We start from the raw sequence: 21,538 nt of genomic DNA, 5'->3' as shown, positions 1-21,538 counted from the left end.
TGTGATATAGAAGTCCTGCACTTCTATGGAAACAGCACAATCACGGCTAGATGTGGGGAGAACTGGAAAATGTCTTTTCCATAGTATAAGTAAGGGATAATGTACAGCGAGCCGGTCATTGTTGTGAAAGAATCACCGACAGGGTGATGCTGCTGCTGGTGGTCTCTCATCGCCCTGAAGGGGATTCTTTCACAACAATGACCGCTAGCTGTACATCATCCCGCTTATTACTCAGCTACTAACTAAAATACTTATTGAAATCAATATTTTGACACAAAAACAGTCCTCCAGAGTCAGACATCAGAACTGCTCCGATAGCAATACATAGTTATACAGAAATTACAGACCGCAGAATGCCATGATTGACCAATCAGAATCGAGTATTCAACACAGCCGTGTAAAAATACAGTTATAATGGCAAAGTATTATGAAACTAGAACAATCTAATGAATCCATTAGTACCAACAATGTCATACTAGCTTGTCGTGAAGGAGGGTAAATAACGCTCCAAACTTTCACTAAATTTTGGCGAGGAAAAACTGTCATGGCCATTTTCAAAGGGGTCCCTTGACCTCTGACCTCCAGATATGTGAATCTAAATGGGTTCTATGGGTACCCACGAGTCTCCCCTTTACAGACATGCCCACTTTATGATAATCACATGCAGTTTTGGGGACAAGTCATAGTCAAGTCAGCACACTGACAGCTGTTGTTGTCTGTTGGGCTGAAGTTTACCATGTTATGATTTGAGCATATTGTTTTATGCTAAATGCAGTACCTGTGAGGGTTTCTGGACAATATCTGTCATTGTTTTGTGTTTTTAATTGATTTCCAATAATAAATATATACATACATTTGCATAAAGCAGCATATTTCCCCACTGCCATATTGATAAGAGTATTAAATACTTGAAAAATCTCCACAAGTGACCACAAACGTTACCAATATTGAACAAAATGGGGGCTCCATGTGCTAAACATATTGAACTATTTACAATTTTACATCCTGAAGCTTAAATTTGAGTATTTTTCCTGATTGAAGCGTTCATCACACATGACTCATTCAAGGACCGTCGGAAATTTGAAAATCGGACAATAATTTCTGTTTTTACAGTCCATAAATGGTGTCATTTTGGCGGTTTCTTAAAGAAAACATGCCTTTCCGGCAGGTTGTGGGATTCAGAGTGTTAACAGGGTGAGAGACAGCAGACATGAGTTTGTGTCGGTCATTAGCAGCTGGTATTAGTTGTACTCCTGCTGCTGCTCTGATGATGGAACAATGAGTCTAAAGGCGGGACACAGAGAAAAGTACTAATGATGGTTTACCTGTCGGTGTCTCCGTACACGACACGCGCTCCCCACTTCTTAGTGTCGTTGACCATCTTGATGGCTCTCTCCAGGGTCTCTCTGGCTTTGTGGACGATACTGTCTCCGACCTGGAGAGGACAGGGGAGACGTTAACAAATACTGCAGCACAAGATTTAAGAAATACTGATGCAACGATTCTGCAGAAATTCCTATTTCACACAGATTAAGTTTGGGTCCAGATCGATCTGTGAGAACATTAGAAATGCAAAGATGTGGAGTTCTATCCATCCTCCTCCAGAACAACCACAGACGGCTTTAGATACGGGAGATTTTGAATATGAATCCAACACAAAGCTGCTATACTTGTCTTTGCTTTCTTCACTTTTTCCACTGAGGTTTGAAAGACTTCTATAAATCCAAGTATTGGTAGAATTCATTAGGTCTGTGTTAGCCCTCCTCTTCCTCTTCCTCGGTCACAGTGCAGACAGCTGACAGTAACCTCCGATGAGCTCACCTCCACGCTGGGCATGCGTCCAGAGTAGCTGGCGGCGGTGTAGCCGAAGGTGACGTTGGCGATGAGTTTGAGTCCGAGCTGCCGGGCGTCCAGCAGCCTCATCAGGGCCTTGTCCTGCTTGTAAGCCTTCATCGACTGCTTCACCATGATCCTCGTGGTCAGGATCTCCTCCAGCATGCTGGGCAGCACCCCTTTACGCACCGACGACTGCACACACACACAACAGAGGGGTGAACAAGACTGTTTTGCATTGCATTAAGTCATGGATGGGAGTATGCATACCATAACCTGACATAACCAAACTGAGTTCATTACAGATGGAAGGAGTATGTAAAGAGAACCTGATGGGACTGCTGGTGTGGGAGTGCTGATACACTGACAGGTGTTTCTAATATTTAGTCTTCATTCATTGATATGAATGTAGGTGGACAGATGAGAGTACAACTAAATACTAGGGCTGTCAAAGGTAACAATAACAATAGGTAACGCATTAACGCAACCGATCTTTTGGAGGTTGTAGCGGGCTCAGTTTGAAATCTAGAGTGAAGATACTGGTATATGAAACTAGAAAAAACCTAAGGAATACATCGGTACCAACCATGTCATACTAGTTTGTCGCAAAGGAGGTTAAATAACGCTCCAAACTTGCGCAAAATTTTGGCGAGGAGAACCGTCGTGGCCATTTTCATAGGGGTACCCATAACCTCTGACCTCCAGATATGTGAATGTAAATGGGTTCTATGGGTACCCACAAGTCTCTCCTTTACAGACATGCCCACTTTATGATAATCACATGCAGTTTGGGGCAAGTCATAGTCAAGTCAGCACACTGACACACTGACAGCTGTTGTTGCCTGTTGGGCTGCAGTTTGCCATGTTATGATTTGAGCATATTTTTTATGCTAAATGCAGTACCTGTGACGGTTATTGGGCAATATCTGTCATTGTTCTGCGTTGTTAATTGATTTACAATGATACATTTTTGCATACATTTGCATAAAGCAGCATATTTGAGTATTAAATACTTGACAAATCTCCCTTTAAGGTACATTTTGAACAGATAAAATCAATTGACAGCCCTAAATACAACATTTTGGCTCTGCATGTAGAAACGAGGACACGTCTAAGAAGAAGAAGAAGAAGCTCCATCAACACTCTGCTGTGTCTCCACAGAGAATGATTCTTATTTCTTTCTTCACATTTGCAGATGAATCTTTATCAAACACTAAAACGGTGTCCCAATTTCACCTCTTCCATTTAACTGTTTTCATTTTTCACTTCCCTTCTGCAATTGGTTTTCTTTTGTGCAGCTGTGAGTGAGTAGCACCTATTTCCTTCACATTCTTGGACAATATTGTCAACAACAAATCTTTGTTGAGTTTGGCAGCAGCACTCTGAAGTCAGTTTGATTGATGTCCAACTCTTTAAGTATCTCTTCCTGTGAGTATAAAAACGGTGAAAGTATGTTGATTTCTTGTACACTATACTATAAAGATGAATATATAATACACGCTGTGTGCAGTTTAGATTTAGGGGCATGGCAACAGAGTGGTCCATAAACTAAACTACCGTCAGCCAGCTTCAGCAGCGATAGACAAACTAATTCAGATCCAGACCAAACCTGATTTCTTTCTGTACCTTTTAATAACCTCATTACACATGAGCAGTGTTCACTGAGCTGTGGCTGTGTGTGTGTGTGTGTGTGTGTGTGTGTGTGTTATGTAATGAGTGTGTGGGACAGGAGCCAGGGAGTGTGGAGCAATGAGTGAATGAATGAATAGAATGAATGGAAGGACGAGGAGGGCTTTAATGAAGCTTAATGAAGCTGCTCTGCTGGAGGACGCAGACGGATGATTCATACTCAGGACAACGTTAAGTGGCAGGTAAACCTCTTCAGAGCGGAGGGTGGGCGGGGGTGTGCTGTACCTTGATGAAGGCGATGCCGTTGGGTGACACGGTGATGTCATTGCGGAGCTGGTAGAGGACCTCAGGAGGGACCCGCAGGGAGGTGCAGCCGAACTTGAACTCATCAGACCTGAAACAGAGACACGGTGTGTGAATGGCGGCCTTTATCAGTACTTAGTTATCACTGGGCTGCACTGCAGTATCTGAGCTATCGCTCCATCACCTGAGTATGACTAGAGGAGCGTCTGGTATAACACATGTTACAGGTGTCCAAACAGATAGAAACATAGTTCTTTGAGATCTGATTTATATTAATTTTTTTTTGACTAATTTTTACTACGTAGTTTTACTTCTCTTCTTCGTCCTCTGACCACTATGCCAAAGAAATAATGGGACACGTTTAGAGGGCATATACTGTATGCATCCTGTGCTGGGCTCAAAAGTAGACCCTGCTTTATTTTACATGTCAGAAAAGTCTATCAAATGTCTAAAAATATTGATAAACCGTCCATCACAATATTGTAATCACGTATTGGGGCTGTCAGAGTTAATGTGATAACGCAAATTTGTTTAAACTTCTTTAACGCATTAATGCAACTTGCGACTTTTAGGTTGTAGCTAGAGTGAAGATACTGGTATCATATGAAACTAGAAAAACCTAATGAATGCATTGGTACCAACCATGTCATACTAGCTTGTTGGCAAGTAGGCTAAATAACGCTCCAAACTTATGCTAAATTTTGGAAAGGAAAAACTGACATGGTCATTTTCAAAGGGATCCCCTTGACCTCTGACCTCTAGATATGTGAATGAAAATGGGTTCTATGGGTACCCACGAGTCTCCCCTTTACAGACATGCCCACTTTATGATAATCACATACAGTTTGGGGAAAGTTATAGTCAAGTCAGCACACGGACACACTGACCTGTGAGGGTTTCTGGACAATATTTGTCATTGTTTTGTTTTGTTAATTCATTTCCAATAATAAATACATTTCATAAAGCAGCATATTTGATTATTAAATACTTGATAAATCTCCCTTTAAGGTACATTTTGAACAGATAAAAAATGTTCGATTAATCATGATTCATATTTTGATCGATTGACACCCCTGATAAAATGGTTATAAATCAATACAAAAATAACTCCAGTATTGAATGTAAGGTGCTGCAGTTGGATATTCTGCAGCTAATTTGCTTCTTTCTACTGAGCTGAGGATGAAGAGAATGAAGAGGATGAAGCCAGCGTTAGTCTGCCAGCCACTACTCTTTTTTTTTCTGTTACCGAGGACTAGTAGACATATGCATGTTGGGAGAAAAACTGTTCGTGGCTCCTGCTGTTGCTATGCAACTACAGTAATCCTGAAATATATCCTAAGTTGCGGGGCTGTCTGCTCGGAGCTGTGAACACCATGCAGAGCTCTCAGCGTGTCTGTTCCATTAAAAATAACGAGGGGAGGAAAGCAGACGCGCAGCCTGAGCCGGCGGTACTGTAGCCGTGCGGTCCTGTCATGTCCTTACGTTCCCAGGCTGTCCACGTGGCCCAGGCAGGTGGAGTAGCAGTAGTTGTACGCGATGACGATGGAGGGGTAGAGAGACTGGAAGTCCAGTACAACCACCGAGTTGCTGTAGAAGCGCGACTCGGGCTCCATCACCAGAGGGATGCACTGCGGGGCCCTCTGCTGGGCTCGCTGCTGGACGTTGGGGGTCACGGGGATGTAGTTCAACGGCTTGGCCACACGCAGCATCATGGACTCAACGCGGTACTGTCGGGACAAATAGGAACAACACGGAATATTTTATAGACTATAGTATATATAATCATATTGTTTACCTATTTAACAATATATGCAAAGAAAATACAAAAAAAATCTATTTCTTTGTATCTTTATATCAAAATCCAATGATATTTTCTTCCCGTAAAATCAATTTAACATGTGCGAACGTAAGCTTGTAGCAATCAATTTCAACCAATAATATCATGACATCCATCCACCTATCAATCTGCAACTTTTAGCAACAAGAGAGGAGTGTGTGGAGCCACCATGGATGTATAATCAGACCTGGATACGGCCTGCAGCCCAAAAAGCATTTTCCCCATAGACCACCATTGTAAAAGAGACGTCTGTAAAACTGTTGACAGGATACCTCAAAATGCAAACAAGGTTGATTATGACTCTTTCTATCCTGAATTTTTGATCCATGGAGGTTTTATATTTGTAAAACTTTCCTCGAGCCGAGAAAAGCGATTTAAACATCCCTGACGTCATCACAATGTAAAGTCTGTGGGCCGCAAAATCTGATCTAAGATCTGCAAAAACTTGCAAAAACTCGCGAGACGCGCTGCCCCATAACAGATCCTAACCTTAACAATCTTGCGAGAGTTTCCTCGGTTTGGGGGGGGTCCCTTCTAGCCACTCCCCTTTTTTTGGTGTATGCTCCAGGCAAACAATTCTCATTGGAATGAATAGGCACCATCTTGGGGTCCGGTATCCAGTTCTTATTATAAATCCATGGGAGCCACAGCCTTCTATTGCTCCGTATCACTCTACATCACAAGCCCGCCCACTTTCTAGCGGTCCAATCAAAAAGATGCTAAAGACGCTCTAACTTCTGTTTCACTGGGACTTTAAATCTAAATTTGTTGCTTCATAAAATTCTTGTCTTCTTTATTTCCACTATTCTCAACTTTACTTTGATTACGCTTTGCATTTATTTAGTCCGCCCATCTAGTCATCTATGCATTTGTTAAATCTAAGCGCTGCTGTTGCAGTTAACAAAAACAGCGACGGATGGACAGTAATGATAAAGTTGAGACTATTTTCAATAACTTCTCAATATGAAATATCAGCGTAGTTTCTAGAAGCTGTCAGATGGTACTGGTAAAGCCTGATTGTACATGATCTGTCAAGCACTAACTGAACCCTAATATTAAAAACATCAAACCTAAAGCTCAAGTTAAAGCTGCGGTAATTGATATTTGGCCACTTGGGAACAGTGGAACGTGGTTTGACCACCAAAACAATGAGCTAAAAGAGGCGTTGGGGATCATTCTCTATCACTACAAGTGACACCTGTCACACTGCACACAGCTGATCGATCAAACCAGGATGTCTCTATCAAGTCTTCTTTGATCCCGATCTTTGATTCACAACAATCACTGTGTCCACTCTGATCAGTGATCGGTGTTACAGAGAGGAGCTTCTTCCGGCTTACAGAGAGAGAGCACTTTCACCAGACCAGTTTCATTTTGGCCTGTCTTCAAGTTTCTCATGTTATCAACACTGATGAGCGACAGCTGATATGACCTGCCGCGCTGACATTTGTCATTAATGAGAGCAGCGCTGGTGGACAAAACACAGTAGCATTCAGGAAAGAAAGGTTCGGATTTTGATCAGCGTTATTTTAGCTGATACCGATCCTTAACAGATCTGTCAGGCTGACACTGTTAACAAGCTGGTGTTTTAGCATTTTTAGGTATAATGTTTACCATGCTAAGTATCTTAGTTTAGCCTGTAAGCATTGCTAACATTTGCTAATTAGCAGTAAAACACAATGTCCAACCGAGGCTGATGGGAATGTCATTAGTTCTGCAGGTGTTTGGACATAAACCAAAGATCTGGACACATTGAATGGTGGCGCTTGATGAAAATTCAAAGGAATCACCAAAGTTGTGTGGACCAATCAGAGTGTCTAAAGTATGAGATGTATGTGTCGTTACCTGAGAGCCTCGGGTCAGAACGTGAAAGAACTGAATCCCGAACAATCTGGCCAGCTCGCTGGTTCTGCCGATGATGTCGTGCTGCTGAAGGAGCTGCATGGTGGCGCGCACGCGACTCACGTAGTGGTCCACCATCTTCCACCTAACACACACACACACACACACACAGGTTTCAATCACTGTTTAATGCACACAGTATGTAGTAGTATTTGTATATTATATTATTATATTTATGGGGGAGTACTGGCCGAACTACACGATTCAAACAGACAGAGAATGAGGTGTGTTTGAAGTGTGTTTGGTGTTGGCACAGACCTGTAGAGGTGGGTTTTGTGGTCGAACCAGTCGGACAGCGTGCGGGGGCTGTACAGGGGGAAGCGCTGGTGGAGGACATGGAACGCCACGTTCTCAAAACTGTAGTTGTTCAACGTCGCCTGGATGAACAAATAAAAACAAGATCTTAGACCATCTCCTCCAGGTAGCTCCTCCATGATGTAGTCCAACAGTCCTACAAAGAGTACAACTTGTAAAACGCCCTGACTTTCCTCGTCTGAAGCATAACGCAGAATCTTTTATGACAGTGGTTCTCACGTTTTGTTTTTGGCTTTTAACCCTTTAAAATGAAAGTGTCGACTTGTGAGCACTCTTCACAGGTTACAGTCTTTGTGAAGACATTCCACCGAAGAGCGTTTTTTCCTTTTTGGACTGTTTCATTTGAAGGACTTTAAGACACTTGAAGATTTCAAAGTATCCTGTATTTCACATGAAAAAAAAAGTAGGAATTTGAGAAAAAATAATAATAATAATACACATAGTTCTGTGTAACAAATATATATATATGTTATAAAAATAAATTAATAAATAAATAAATGACTCAATAAATAAATAAATGTGTCATTAAATGTAGCAAAAATAATATTACAAAATAAATTTAGTCATTAATTAATTGATAAAATAATTGATAAAATTTGTTTTAATTTTCTTTTTTATTTATTTATCTTTGTATTAATTACCTTATTTATTGACTCTTCTGTTTAATTTTCCCTTTTATTTATAAAGGGATTATATGATAAATATTGAGTTAATTGTTGGAGTTATGGAGAAGGGGTAGGACCGTATACTTCTTCCAACTTCTTTTCGGACATGTAATATTTATTTATGTTGATTATTTGTTAATTGATTGTTTACTGTTCACTGTTCAGGAATTGTGGGATGTTATTCTCTCTCTATTCCTTTGGTAAAGGATGCTCCAGTGTATCCTATGCTAAAGGAGATAATAAAGGAAGCATTGAAGCTCCTTTCCTCAGCATTTAGAGGATTCGAAAAGCTCTTATCACGGCTGCTACTGAGATACTTCCGGGTCATTTCACGCCGTTAAGAACCTTCCTAAGAGAAAAGGACTTTTCGACCGCAGCCCCGGTGTGTTGTGAGTGAGCTCTCAGCCTAAAGCTGAGCAGAGAATCCACACAGTGAACTACAATACAGCAACCAGAAAACTCCCTGGATATGTGGAGGATGAGGCAATGTAAAAGAAATTCAAACTACTTTTAGTGAAATATGTTCAGCAATTATTTGCCAATATGCGATGCAAAGATTATATTTCATAGTTCATAGTTCAATAACAGGACTAGATAACGCCTTATATAAAATTAAATCAGGTGGCAGCAGAGCATCGCTGGTGAGAGTCCTGCCTGGAGGAAGGAGAGGAAGTAGGTCACAAGCTCAATCTCTGAGTGTTGCTGGCTGACAGCAGTGTGCGTGGGAGGGAGGGAGGGAGAGAGGGTGGGGGGAGGTCATGCCGGGACACCTGCCTCAGTCTTCATCACCCTCCACAGGTTGAGGGTGATGCGTCCGATGATGTTGATCTCAGTCATGTGGTCGGCTCCGTATTCATCCCTGTCTGCAGCGAAGCGGTTCTCTCTGGAGTCACCTGAGGACACGCACAGAGCCAGACACACAGTTACAGAGGAGGAGGAGGATGACGAGGAGGAGGAGGAGGACGAAGAGGAGGAGGAGGAGGAGGAGGAGGAGGAGGAGGAGGAGGAGGAGAACGAGGATGTGGAAGAGGAGGAGGAGGACGAGGACGAGGAGCTGGAGGAGGAGGACGAGGACAAGGAAGAGGAGGAGGAGGAAAAGGGGTTGCCTGAGGCTCTCCATTCAGCTGCTACCACACACACACATACACAGGTGCTGTACCCACACATCTGTGCTCCCATGCACGTGTATACACACACACAAACAGGCCCACACATGTTTGTACTTACAGTACCTACAGTGGGTGTACATGCATGCACACACACACACACACACACACACACACACACTTTCTCTTGACCTAATAGTTGCCTTCAGACTGGAATAAGAGATTGCTCAAAAACAAACGCTTGCTAGAGTAGAAAATAAAAGTGCGCTGACACACTTCAGTCTGAGCGGACTTCCTGACTTCCAGCAGCCACACTCCAACTGTCACACTGATAATTACTCCTGAAAATCCTCAACACGTTCAATATGCAGCTATGAGCTTAACGAGCACCAGTGTCAATTTATGGATTTGCCCAGATGTGGCACATCCTCCTTTAAAAAGAGAGGATTTTATTTAATAGTCGCCCACCTGCCACTTCAACGGGGGAAGACTTTAAGTGACAGTAGGCAGTATATTTTTGGCATCATTGGGCAAAAATTTTATAATAACCTTTCAGCATATTGTAATTCAAGTGTTCTGAGAGAAAACTAGACTTCTGCTCCTCCTCATGGCTCTGTTTTCAGGTTTTAAAAGAGCTAGCCCGTGACGGGAGACTTTGACCAATCACAGGTAATTTCATTGAGAGAGCGTTCCTATTGGCTGTGCTCCGGTCATGTGACCGGTACTTGGCATTCCTTCACCAAATTTCCCAATGACGGCGGCGTCACAAACTTTCTAATTTTACAGCTAAACCGTACACTACAAGATAATTCTGAAAACATCTGAGGAGAGAAATAGTCATTACAGTAACATAATATTGATTCATATTTGATCAGCGCTGCCTAGTTTGACCGTTTGGTCGGAGTTTGCGAGATCAGCTCTTACTGCTTGTTTTCCTCTGCTCTGTGAAATCTTGCAGATGCCGTTAGGAGCACCAGAGGACACAGAGGAACATGATTTTTTTCAGGTCACCTGTTTCCTGTACTACTGTCATGATATAGCAACCGTTTTATAAAAATAACCTTTTTTTTAAAATCATATTTGCTCCAATCTCGCCTACTACAGCTTTAAGGACCACCAATGGGTTTAATTGCAGGACGCCGGGCTGTGCTCCTTCACCTCATTCAAGGCTCATTTACTGACAACCTACAACACAGGATTGTACGATGAAATGCAGTCTGAAAGTACCCCTAAATCATCAAATGTCCTCACAGCTATTTTTCTGTTTTTACTCAACACCATCAGTGTTGTAGAATCTGATGTGATGGGAGTGTATCTGCACATGCATATGAGCTATTAGACGGTGGCGACGGTCAGCCCTACCTGGCACTCGTGACAGCTGCTGACACAGGTCCCCTCCGAGCGCTGCAGCCCGCTGGAGGAGGTAGCCCCAGGATCGCATCTGCGCCTCATACCCCACCAGGATGTCTGGGTCAAACCTGACAACAATGCCATGTTAGAGCCAGGAATTAATTACACAGAAGCTGTTTAGATTAGTATTTCAAAACCCAAATAATGCTTTAAAAAAACAGATATAGCCTCTAGTTATGAGCATGGATATGATATAGTATATGAAGGAGCCGTGCTAACACCTGCTTGGCCACACATACAGTACACACCTCCTCATGATGGTGATGAGCTCCTGAAACAGCATCTTCTCATCGGTGGCGTAAGTCACCTGCAGCCCAGAGACGCCCGACCTGACCAGCAGGGGCGCTGCTCCTCTGTGACCTGCTGAGAACACATTCATCAAAGTGTCAATTTTGGCAACTATTTCAGATTTAATCTTAGTCTTAAAATGAAAATGCTTATTAGTTTGAGTCACATTTTAGTCATTTTTATCCCCCATAGTTTTAGTCACCGGAAAGTCATTTGATTTTAGTCAAAATGTTTTCTCTCTTAAAGGGATTATTTGTAACTTTCAGAAATGCTTGTTAACAGCGACACCTGCAGCTGTGAAATCAACGAAAGTCAGCGTCGGGCTCGCGCTTGCTCGCTCTAAATATACCTGAACGAGCATCGCTCAAAACAGTGAGGCGACACACGTCAGCTAAAACCACAATATCACTCTATATTTCAGCTGCTTGGCAGTAATGTTAGCAGACCAGACGACGGTCTCTCCATGAACATGATTTAGATCTGATCCTAGTGTTGGCTTTTCCTGCCTAAGTGCAGGCTGAGGCAGCAGGGCTCTACAGCGTGTCTCCCTGCTCTCTCCGCCCGCAGCCGGAGAGAGCAGGGAGACAACGAGACAATAACGTTTCTCTCAGCAGAGCTCCGTCACTTCACAAGACACGGGAAACCTCTGTTGGTCTGGAGGAGCTGCAGCAGTTATTTCTGCACAAACGTCCACTGTGCATTCACTAGATATTCTCAGAGCTAAACTAACTCTTCTGCAGTGTGGAGTGAGCGCGCGTTCACGTCTAGAGGTGGAGCGAGCTGAGCGAGAACGCGCGCTGTCTGAGTGAAGGCAAGCAGGCAGAGGAGGAGGGTACAGCGGCTACACGCGAACGCGCATATGCGAGCGCGCATGTGTCCCGACCCGGTACATTTATACGCTTAAAAGTTACAAACAGTCCCTTTAACTATTTTCTTTATTTAATCATAGTCCTGTTTAGTCATCAGATTGTATTGAACATTTCATTCATTTTAGTCAAATTTATTTCACCGAAAATTCGATCTCATTATCTGATGAAAAACACAGGTTGAATGATTAAGAATGCAGCTTTGCAGTTAGTTTGAGTCCTCCTCCCCTTGACGGCGCGCATTAATGATGCGCAGTTCAGTCGCACCCACCGGTCCATTATGAGAGCCAATCCGCCACCCAACACTAAAAAAATATGCGTTACTCAACCACCTGGAACCTGAACCAACCCATATAGTAGCACAACTGTCAGGATTGAGTACAAGTAGGACAGAGATGGAGTGAGCGCCGCCACCGCAGCGCACAGTGCGATATAGCATGTTTGATAACGCACCCTTTTGTGTTTAATGACCTTGGTGCCGTCTCGTCATCGTCTCGTCTTAGTCATGGGGAAAAAAAGGTTGCGATGAACATATCTTGTCATAGTCTTCACTAACAAAATGAACACTGATTCATCAGTCTGACTGTACGTAGGCACTGACACTGGAATAATGCTAAACATTATAACATCTTAGTACGGATATCCTCCTTTCCAGCAGTGCTATGATAAAGTGAATTTTAACCTTGATCACAACTTTGATGGTCTTTGTCCACCACGATGGCGCCTGACAGCTGGGTGCTGTCCACATCTGGCAGGGGAGCATCAGAACTGAGGCAGTAGAATAAGGCACATATGGGGTCGAACTCGGGGTCAGGCTCGAGGTCACGTCGGGTTCTTGCATGGAGCTCCATGCCCATCAGTGTTAGGTGCTGGACCTGAGAGGTTGGGGGGGAGGAAACATCAATGTGAAGCCTGAAGAAGGATTTTGTTAACTCAGAAAAGAATGATCACACCCTGCACCACCACCACCACACTTTATTTCCCAGCTCTTATCTGATAGTTTCTAGTTGCAGGATGAACATCGCCAGAGCAGCATGACCTTGAATATTTCACCCCTTGTTAATGACTGCTTACCATTTCGGTGACGGAGTAATTGAAGCATATTTTACTGATGCATTCACTCCCAAGTCTCTTTGGATGAGAGCATCCATTAAATGGTGGGAATATTGAGTGCAAATGCTAACAGGCTGTACCGGCTCCACGGAGCGGCCATTTCAACATTAGTTTGCATTTCAAGAGATACTCGAGTCCTGAATCCTGCTCAAACCTTCCCATATTCACTGTCTGCCCTCTTCTCAGCTTTCCCTCCATTAAAATAAAACAGAAGCAGCTGAGCACAACTACAGGTCGCACAGATCAACACCGAACAGTTCAACTTCACAATCTTTCTCAATTAAAATTAAAGTGCTTGGAATTGTATTTCTTATATGATAAATGAGATGATAGTGACATCATCAATGTGTGCAAAAATGTAAAATGTCACAGAATGATGCATGTTTTTGGGATACAGTGTAAATATAGCACACTCATAAAATGTTTAACTATGTTGATGTATGTATGGAGCTGTAATGTATGCAAAAACATACAGACAACCCTGAATATTGGACTGATGTAATCCGTCTTCCACCCTAAAAGAGTCTGAGAGAAGGCCGGGGCGGCTCACCTCATGCAGAGCTTTGGCATCCTGCAGGTTCTGCATGCTGATCTTGAAGCCGTACGAGTTGGCTATGCTTGGCCCTTCGATCTGAGAGTTCTCTTTCTTTGGCACATTCAAAGCAGCAAACTGGTTCTGTGGAAGCCAAAGAGCACATAAGAGACATCTAAATGAACAAGGCACATCATATGAAAAGCAACACACATTAAAAGGAACAGTTTGTAACATTTCGGGGGGGATCTATTGGCAGAAATATAATATTCATAACTATGTTTTCATTAGTGTATAATCACCTGATAATAAGAATGTTTTCATTAGCTTAGAATGAGTCCTTCATATCTACATAGGGAGCAGGTCCTCTTCACGGAGTCCGCCATGTTGCTCCGCCATGTTTCTACAGTAGCCCAGAACGGACAAACCAAACTCTGGCTCTGGAGAGAGCCTTGCATGTTTTTATATTACCTGAAGGCCACCGTAGTTCTCCTACGCCTACTGCAGTAACGTGAGCAGCAGAGTGTTAAACTGTGGTACCGCCAGCCGCCGTCTGACTTCCTTTACTCCTAAAGTAGTGTTATTATGGTGAGTTTTGCACTCAGCGGCTCACGTTGCCACATAGGGAGGAGTGAGCGGAGGGGTTCTCATTTGGTTGCAATCTCCAACCACACCACTAGATGCCGCCAAATCCTACACACTGTCCCATTAAGGCTAAATTCAAACAAGTGAAGTGAAAGAGGGACTGACTTTCATCAGGGCAACAAGCTGGAGGCATAATGTCAGGTACATACAGTAGGACTCTCCATGCACAGCATGCAACAGGATGGACTGTGGTCTAAAAACAAATCAACACTTGAGGTCTGACCTTCATCTGTGTGGTCAGTAACACTCTTCTCAGTGGGTCCGTTTGGCTTCTCCTCCTTTGCTGGATTCTCTGAGAAATGGGATCCTCTGCAGCAGGGAATATTAGACATGTGGAGCAGAGACCAGTTAAGAAACATGACTATTAATAAGAGGACTGCATGCAGGAGATTTGCCCGAATTAGAAATCATTTAAAACAATTATTCAGCTATGATAAATTCCTGCCACACTTTTAGATTCAGAGTGAAACAGCTGTTTTCTTACCCTCAGATATGGGCGTGCTGCACACTGGCTCTAGATCTTCCTTGCTTCTCCGCCTCCTCCTTAAAAAGGGGGTGCTGTGAAAGAGGTGGGGACTAGTCCTCCCCTCTTCCCTGTCACTGACACGGAGGGGCGAAGGGCTGAGTCTCTCCCCTAGTCTCTCCGGGGAGTTGGAGAGCCGAAGTGACAGCGGTTCTGGAGGGTTTTCACTTTGCCTATTTTGGCTGAGCCCTACGGGGCTGGGCTGACAGGACTGCTGCCAGGGAGGCAGCTCTGGGGACTCTGGAGAGGTGCTTTTATCATCATGACTTTCTCCGCCCTGCTGCTCAATATCCACACGGTCTTCATCTGAAACGGGACTCAACTCTGTGGGTTTACAGTGAGAGCCGGTATTCTTCACGGGAGGTATGATTAAGGACAGGTTCCATTTCTTTCTCCTCTGGGTCCTGATACTGGAGAGTTTCTCGCTCAGCTCAACCTTCACTGCTGGACAGCTGCTCCCAGCTGGCTGCTCCGGGTTCCCCTCCGCATCCAGCCCAACCCTCCCCTTCTTCAGCAGCCCTTTTTGTAAACTCTCATACTGTTTCCTGGCTTCCAGCCACAGCTGCACACGCTCTCTGCTTGGTGGGTTTTTGCAGGGCAGAAGGACGACCTTCTTGTCACCGGCTGAGGACGGGTCGAGCTCGGCCTGCTCTTTACTCGCCTCTGAGGCCGGAGCTCCCTGGGCTAGGGAAGAGGAGTAAATACTGATGGCAGGGTGCGTCATGGCCGAGAACGCCGTCTTCCAGAAATGGAGGCCGTCCAAACACAGGTCTCCGCTGAACTCCGCCAGCTCCTTAGTCAGCCTGGTACGCACCGTTAACTTACGGCCGCCAACCTCCCTACAGAGAAGACAGGGGAATGACATCAACGGACATCTTTACATTTCATTTATTACTACAATTCATTACAACTTCAGAAGTGGAGGACTATGCAAAGCCAAGTGATTTATTAAATAAAGCCCTGTAGCATTATTTAGAGCCCGGCTGATACTGGATTTTTCTCAGTTATTGATATTTAATAGTAAGAGTAAAAAAGATTTGATATATGTATTGATTTACATTTTGACATTCTAATATTTTTCATAAGGATCTCCTCAATTTGGTTATTTAAGAATTGTGATCAGATATGTACTGAGCAGAGAGGGAGAGAGAGAGAGAGAGAGAGAGTTACGCGCCTCCCCCAGCTGATTATTAAGAATCGTTCATAGATTCAAAATATATTTTCTGAAAGTACTACGTTCTTACGTGAGTGCTCTGATTAATAAATGTAGCCTATTCTTTCATTTGAAACAGTAGCCTTCTGTTGTTATTTATGAATGATCCTTTGTTTTCACAACTTGTTTGTTTCTTGTGAGGACATGGTTCCATAACACTACTAGTGGTCAAAAACTCCGCAGGGCACATTTAGACAACTTATCTGCTGAAATATATGATACAATACATCTATGTGATACTAAAATCAACAAATAATATCAGCCATGCTGATGTTTCAGTCAGGCTCCATTTTCTACATCGGTAGCTTTTCAGATATACGTTTATCTATATACATTTAGTCCACCCACAGTTTATTCATATGCGAGATACCTTCAATATATATTACTTCAGCTTGTGCCGATGGTGCATATAGTCTTACATTGGTTTCCCTGGTGCATCAGAGGGGTTGCTGCAGAAGGGTTCCTGGAAGGTGGCCTCCGACATCTCCAGGTCCAGCAGAGTGCTGAGGATCTCCTCCCGGCTTGGAGGGGACATCAGGGGCTTGAGGACGTGGGCTCCACCTCCTGTTCCCCGCAGCGGCTGGCTTGCCCTCACCTGGGATAGCGAGCTGATGGAGCGTGGAGAGCTACTGGGCGTGGTGGACGTCAGTCCATCAATGCCCTCCAGGAGATCCCCTGTCGGGGAGCCCTCGTGGTCGACAAATGATGCAGAGCTTAAAGGCAAAGGTAGAACGGGGTCGAAGACGGAAAAGAGCAGCTCTTTTCTCTCACAGTGAAAGTCTTGAAAGGGGCTGAGTGTATGGGCTTTACCTAAAGAGAAGTCCCACTCTCTGCTCTTCATTTTCTCTGAGTCGAGGAATGTGAGGTGATTTGATACCGACTCCCCGTTCTCGGTTCTATCAAAGAGGTCGGGGCTGACGGGCCTTGCTTTGTGCCAGTCAGAGCCCTTTTGAAGCTCCTCCCCAGAATCAAATAGCCTATCAGGCTTCCTCTCAAAGCCCAGCGCCTGAGCAGATACAGCTTCCTGGCTGACATCACTCAGGAACTTAACTGGTAAATTTTTATCAGTCAGGACAAACTGACTGCCGCTATATGGGCTGGAGAACTCAGTCTGATCAATAGCATTTATATCAAAGGTATAGTTGTGTGGGAGCTCTGGGGACAAGCTGTCCTCAATGAAGTTGCAGCTGTCCAGGCCTGGGTCTGACAGAAAGATGGGGCAGTCGTCAGACAAGTTGCCCTCCTGCTTCACTGATAGATCTGGCTGAGTGCTACTTGCCTTGCCTTTCCTGATTCTGGGCTTTTTATCCTTGGGAGTGGCAGATTTTGGGGCCCTGGGTTTTCGTGGAGTGGCGGAGGGAGCTCTTCTGGATTTCCCTGGTTTAGTTGTGGGATCTAGTAGTGCTGTGGCCTGAGCTATGGCAGTGGAGTGGCTGTCTTTACCGACCACTTGTAGAGGAAGAGCCTGTCCCTCTCGCCTCTTCTGGAGAAGCTGCTTGAGGACAGCCAAGCCAGAGGGGGTCTCAGAGAGAGTGGGGATCTGCCCGTTCTTAGGGCCTGAGTGTGGGGAGGAATGGGAGTCTTTAATGTCTTTCAGTAAGGGTCTACCAGCCAGAGGAGGTGGAGGAGCCTTGCACTCCTCTTGTGAAGCCTCAGCCTTTACCACAGCAGTCTGGCAACCTTGCTGCTTCAGCTGAGCCGGTGCTGAAAAGCTTTGGTTGACCTCCATGATGGAAGTCTCACAGTCCTCAACCTTTGGTTCTATAGACCGGGCTACTGAGTTAGAATCTGATACAGATGCTGGCTGGGAACTGCCCTGGCTGTTGCCATCTGTGCTCGCTGGCTGCTGAAATGGAGGGACGTCTTGAGAGGAACTCTCGGAAGGAGGTAGCTCATCTTCTGGGAACAGGAGCTGGGACTTGTCTTTATTTGAGTCATGGCTTTTGGGTTCCTCAGTCTTCTTTTTGCGAGATTTTCTAGGTCTTGTGGGGGTTGTAGAACTGTTGACGGTGCCTCCTTCTGCTGTATCTTTAGCTTTCTTCCTCTGCTTTGGAGCAGCACCACTCCTTTGTCTTGATTTCTCTTTTTTGGGTTCCTTTTCCTCCTGAGGCTTAGTAACAGACTTGCTTACTTTCCTTCTAGTGTTTGTGGATTTCTTAGGTTTGGCAGTTTGACTCTTCTTTTGTGCTCCTTTGGTTGAAGACACCGCAAGTGGCTTGTGAAAAGCAGAACTAAGACATGGGTCACTGAGTGGGTTCATCAGCTGTTCCGAACTCCCAGTGTCCATGAGAGGGTCGCTTGGGGACCAACAACGAGGGGGTGTTGAGTATGTAGGGCTTGGGGATCTATCAGAGAGGTAGCCCAACTCTACCATGACATCAGTATACTCAATGTCATGGTCATCTACTAGCTCACAGTAACATGGCCGAGGGGGCGGTAGAGAGGGTAGAATTGGGCCTCTCTGACAGCCTTTAGTCCTTTTGACCCGTTCACCCCGTCTGACCCGAGGTTTGGGGGAGTTGCTGACTGTTTTCTTATTTGTGGCGTTGATCTTTACCTTTCTTTTGGGCTGTTTCTTGGCCTTTGGCTCAGCGATGGGAAACTTGACGGCAGTGGATTCTGGCACCTTGGGCCAGAATTCCCTAAGAGGGGCTAGTTTATTGTACTGCTCTATCTTGTCTGGCGTCAGCACCACCAACTGCTCCTCTGCACTCACTTTGGACATCTTTACCAGCATGTTTTTCTGTCCTTTGAACCTGTTGATAATAATGTACTTGATGATGATAGGGGGTTCCTTCTTGCGCCGTTTCTGGTATTTTACTTCCTGCCCACTGGGGATACTGGTGTCCTTGAACCGTTCTTTGACGGAGGCTGGATTTTTAGAACGAGCGGCACCTGAGTATTCTCCATCCTCGCCGTCATAGAGCATCTTCCGTTTGGCCCTCAGGGTGTATTTACTACCAGGCAGTGCTGAAGGTTTAGTACATGTGACCTTAGCTGATAAATCGTGTAATGGGCTTAACCTATCCTCTGCTGAGTCTTTAGCCTCTTCAGAAAGATCGGAGACGGTGGTGGCAGGGGGCTCTGAAAGTTGTTCTGTCTGTTCATTTACAGAACTCTTCTCACTTTCTGATTCCTCCTGTGTGACTGGCTCTCCCTCTATGATTGGCACATCTTCAATTGGCTCAGCCTCTTCTATTGACTTGTCCTCCAAAACCGGACCACTAAGACTCTCTGTGTCTGATGTCACTGGACAAGCAGGTGGGGTTGAGGTGAGGCCAGTGCTAACCTGGCTATCAGAGGTAGAGCTTTCATCTATGTTTAATTTGTTCCTCTGTCCCGCCATTCCCAACCTTTTTTTATACACTTTTAGCCTAGATCTGCGAGGCTGGGCCTGTTCAAGCTTGCTGCAGGGATCAGCCAGCTTTTTGCTCCCAGCTTTCTTCCTACTGAGGCAGTTGGAGAGGATGACACTGGGGAAGAACTTGTAGTGTGCTTCCTGCTGGGCCACTATAGTCCTCTCGGTCTTGTTTTCCTGATAGTCCTCGTACCTGATTTTGAGTTCACCAACATCTCCCTCCTCACTGTCCTGGCCCATTTCTTCCTCCTGAGGATCAAGAAACTCGTCCTCCGCCATGGGTGACGGGGCTGAGGAGATGGTCCTCAGGATGGGGCTTTTACTGTCCTTCTGGCTTAGTTCCAGCTCTGTCTTTGCTGAGCAGTTTCTCAGCTCTGAGTAACAGAGAGAGAAGGTCCTGTGGTTCTGAAGAATGGACAGACAGTTCGTTTCTACATTCTTTATGCTGCCGTACTTCTTCCCGTTTTTGGTGACCTTTCCGTTACCAAATGGGAAACTTTCTAGGTCTGTCTTATCCAAAGCTATGGAGGTTTTCTTGTCATAGGTGTACAGGGGTCGTATGTCCTGTTTGTCTACGCAGATGGGAGACACCTCAGGGTGATTGGGTATCTTGCAGGGGATGGGATGTTTGACTGGCGGGATGTAAGGGATTTCTTTATTAAACTTGAACCCTGTTGAACATTCACTACTGCTGTCCTGGCTGCTTTTTGATTGAAAGTGCTTGTCGAGCGGTTGCTCCGTGTCCAGCACATGAACCGGCCTGTGCTCGGCGTGCTTGCACTCAAGAAGGATCTTCGCTGAGGAAGGTGGCTCCAGGTGAACCGTCTCCCCAGAGAAGGGATTCCTACTCCCGAGCATCTTCTCTGTGACTATGACAGAAGACTGGGTCCTGGAGCCGCTGTCCGTTAAGGATGAATCTGTGGATACAACAGAAGAGGCACCTGAATAAGAGTCTCCAGCAGAAAGACATTGATTCAAATCTCTAATTTTCATCCAACTACTTATTACTACTAAATATTATCTTTTAAAAACGTAGCCATATTCACAAAATATCCAAAAGCTAAAACTGGCTAAGTTAGGAGATACTCCTTAAAATAATAGGTGTCAGTCCTAACTTTAAGGCTTCTTAGTTTTTGGTTTAAGAGTAATTCACAGAACATTTTAGCAATACAAGGTAGCTCCTAAGAATGAGAGTTAGAGTTAGAGCTGTGGTTCTCAATCTTTTTGTGTCAAAGACCCCTAAATTGATATTTAGGTCCGATTTTGAAATAATACCTAACCGATTATTTTGACTGATATTGCGATTACAATATGATTTGCGATATTAAGAGGGAATGATCATGTTTACATCATCATTCTCATTGAAAAACAAAATGATTATGGTGTGATTTTTGCGGGTACCAATCTAAGATGTTTTCTGAAGTCTGCAGAATATGATGCGTAGGCCACGACATCTCTGCAGCACCACAATATTTAATTTGAAATGGTATATTGACACACATTTCGCATTTAACAAATATTGCAATTTCCTACTCAAATTGCAGATGGCCATGTTGCAATTTCGATAAAATTTCGATCAATTGTGCAACCCTAACATGATGTCATCCATAGCAACAGGGTCAACCCCCCAACTTTGAGTTCCATTTAGTAGACCTCCTAGTGGTAAAATAGATCCTTTGGGAGTACAGCCCCAGAAATCGGTTCGCATTAGAAACCGGCTCCAGTGGTACTAATTAAGACTGCAAACCTTCGCTGTCTATTCCCAGATCTGACATTTAAATCAGAGGAGGTTTCGTCTCTTGTCCTTTATCTGTCTCATCTCCTTAGGAGGCAGCTTGTACCTCATCGGCTGCTCTTCAAACACAGCTCTCGTTGTATTGATGATGTGGTTATTAGGCAATTAGTTCAGGAGAGCTAATGATAACCGTCCTCTGACATTGTAACATGTAAAGCTTGGCTGCAGAATAGATAGGAAATACAAATACTGTAAGAATACAACA

The 21,538-nt window shown here is 44.4% G+C and overlaps 1 protein-coding gene across 4 annotated transcripts in view; it reads right to left on the bottom strand.

Annotated features, from left to right (window-relative positions):
• The window catches only part of rev3l (REV3 like, DNA directed polymerase zeta catalytic subunit), an 88,200-nt gene that overhangs the window by 6,080 nt on the left and 60,582 nt on the right, over positions 1-21,538 (bottom strand). For 3 of the 4 annotated variants that reach the window (XM_037751702.1, XM_037751703.1, XM_037751705.1), the window contains 14 exons: positions 16,600-20,455; positions 14,929-15,806; positions 14,668-14,753; positions 13,818-13,943; positions 12,837-13,029; positions 11,249-11,363; positions 10,953-11,068; positions 9,259-9,377; positions 7,763-7,881; positions 7,448-7,589; positions 5,248-5,492; positions 3,748-3,856; positions 1,822-2,028; positions 1,326-1,435 (listed from right to left, as the gene is read on the bottom strand). In XM_037751702.1, the coding sequence (XP_037607630.1) occupies positions 1,326-1,435; positions 1,822-2,028; positions 3,748-3,856; positions 5,248-5,492; positions 7,448-7,589; positions 7,763-7,881; positions 9,259-9,377; positions 10,953-11,068; positions 11,249-11,363; positions 12,837-13,029; positions 13,818-13,943; positions 14,668-14,753; positions 14,929-15,806; positions 16,600-20,455 (6,421 nt within the window). The remainder of the gene's footprint in view (positions 1-1,325; positions 1,436-1,821; positions 2,029-3,747; positions 3,857-5,247; positions 5,493-7,447; positions 7,590-7,762; positions 7,882-9,258; positions 9,378-10,952; positions 11,069-11,248; positions 11,364-12,836; positions 13,030-13,817; positions 13,944-14,667; positions 14,754-14,928; positions 15,807-16,599; positions 20,456-21,538) is intronic. The other variant, XM_037751704.1, reaches the window with a different exon arrangement.

This window comes from Sebastes umbrosus, chromosome 18 (genome assembly GCF_015220745.1).
Source record: "Sebastes umbrosus isolate fSebUmb1 chromosome 18, fSebUmb1.pri, whole genome shotgun sequence".
Taxonomy (NCBI): domain Eukaryota; kingdom Metazoa; phylum Chordata; class Actinopteri; order Perciformes; family Sebastidae; genus Sebastes; species Sebastes umbrosus.
The sequence above is the reverse complement of the archived record's forward strand: the minus strand, read 5'-3'. Positions and strand labels throughout refer to the sequence as shown.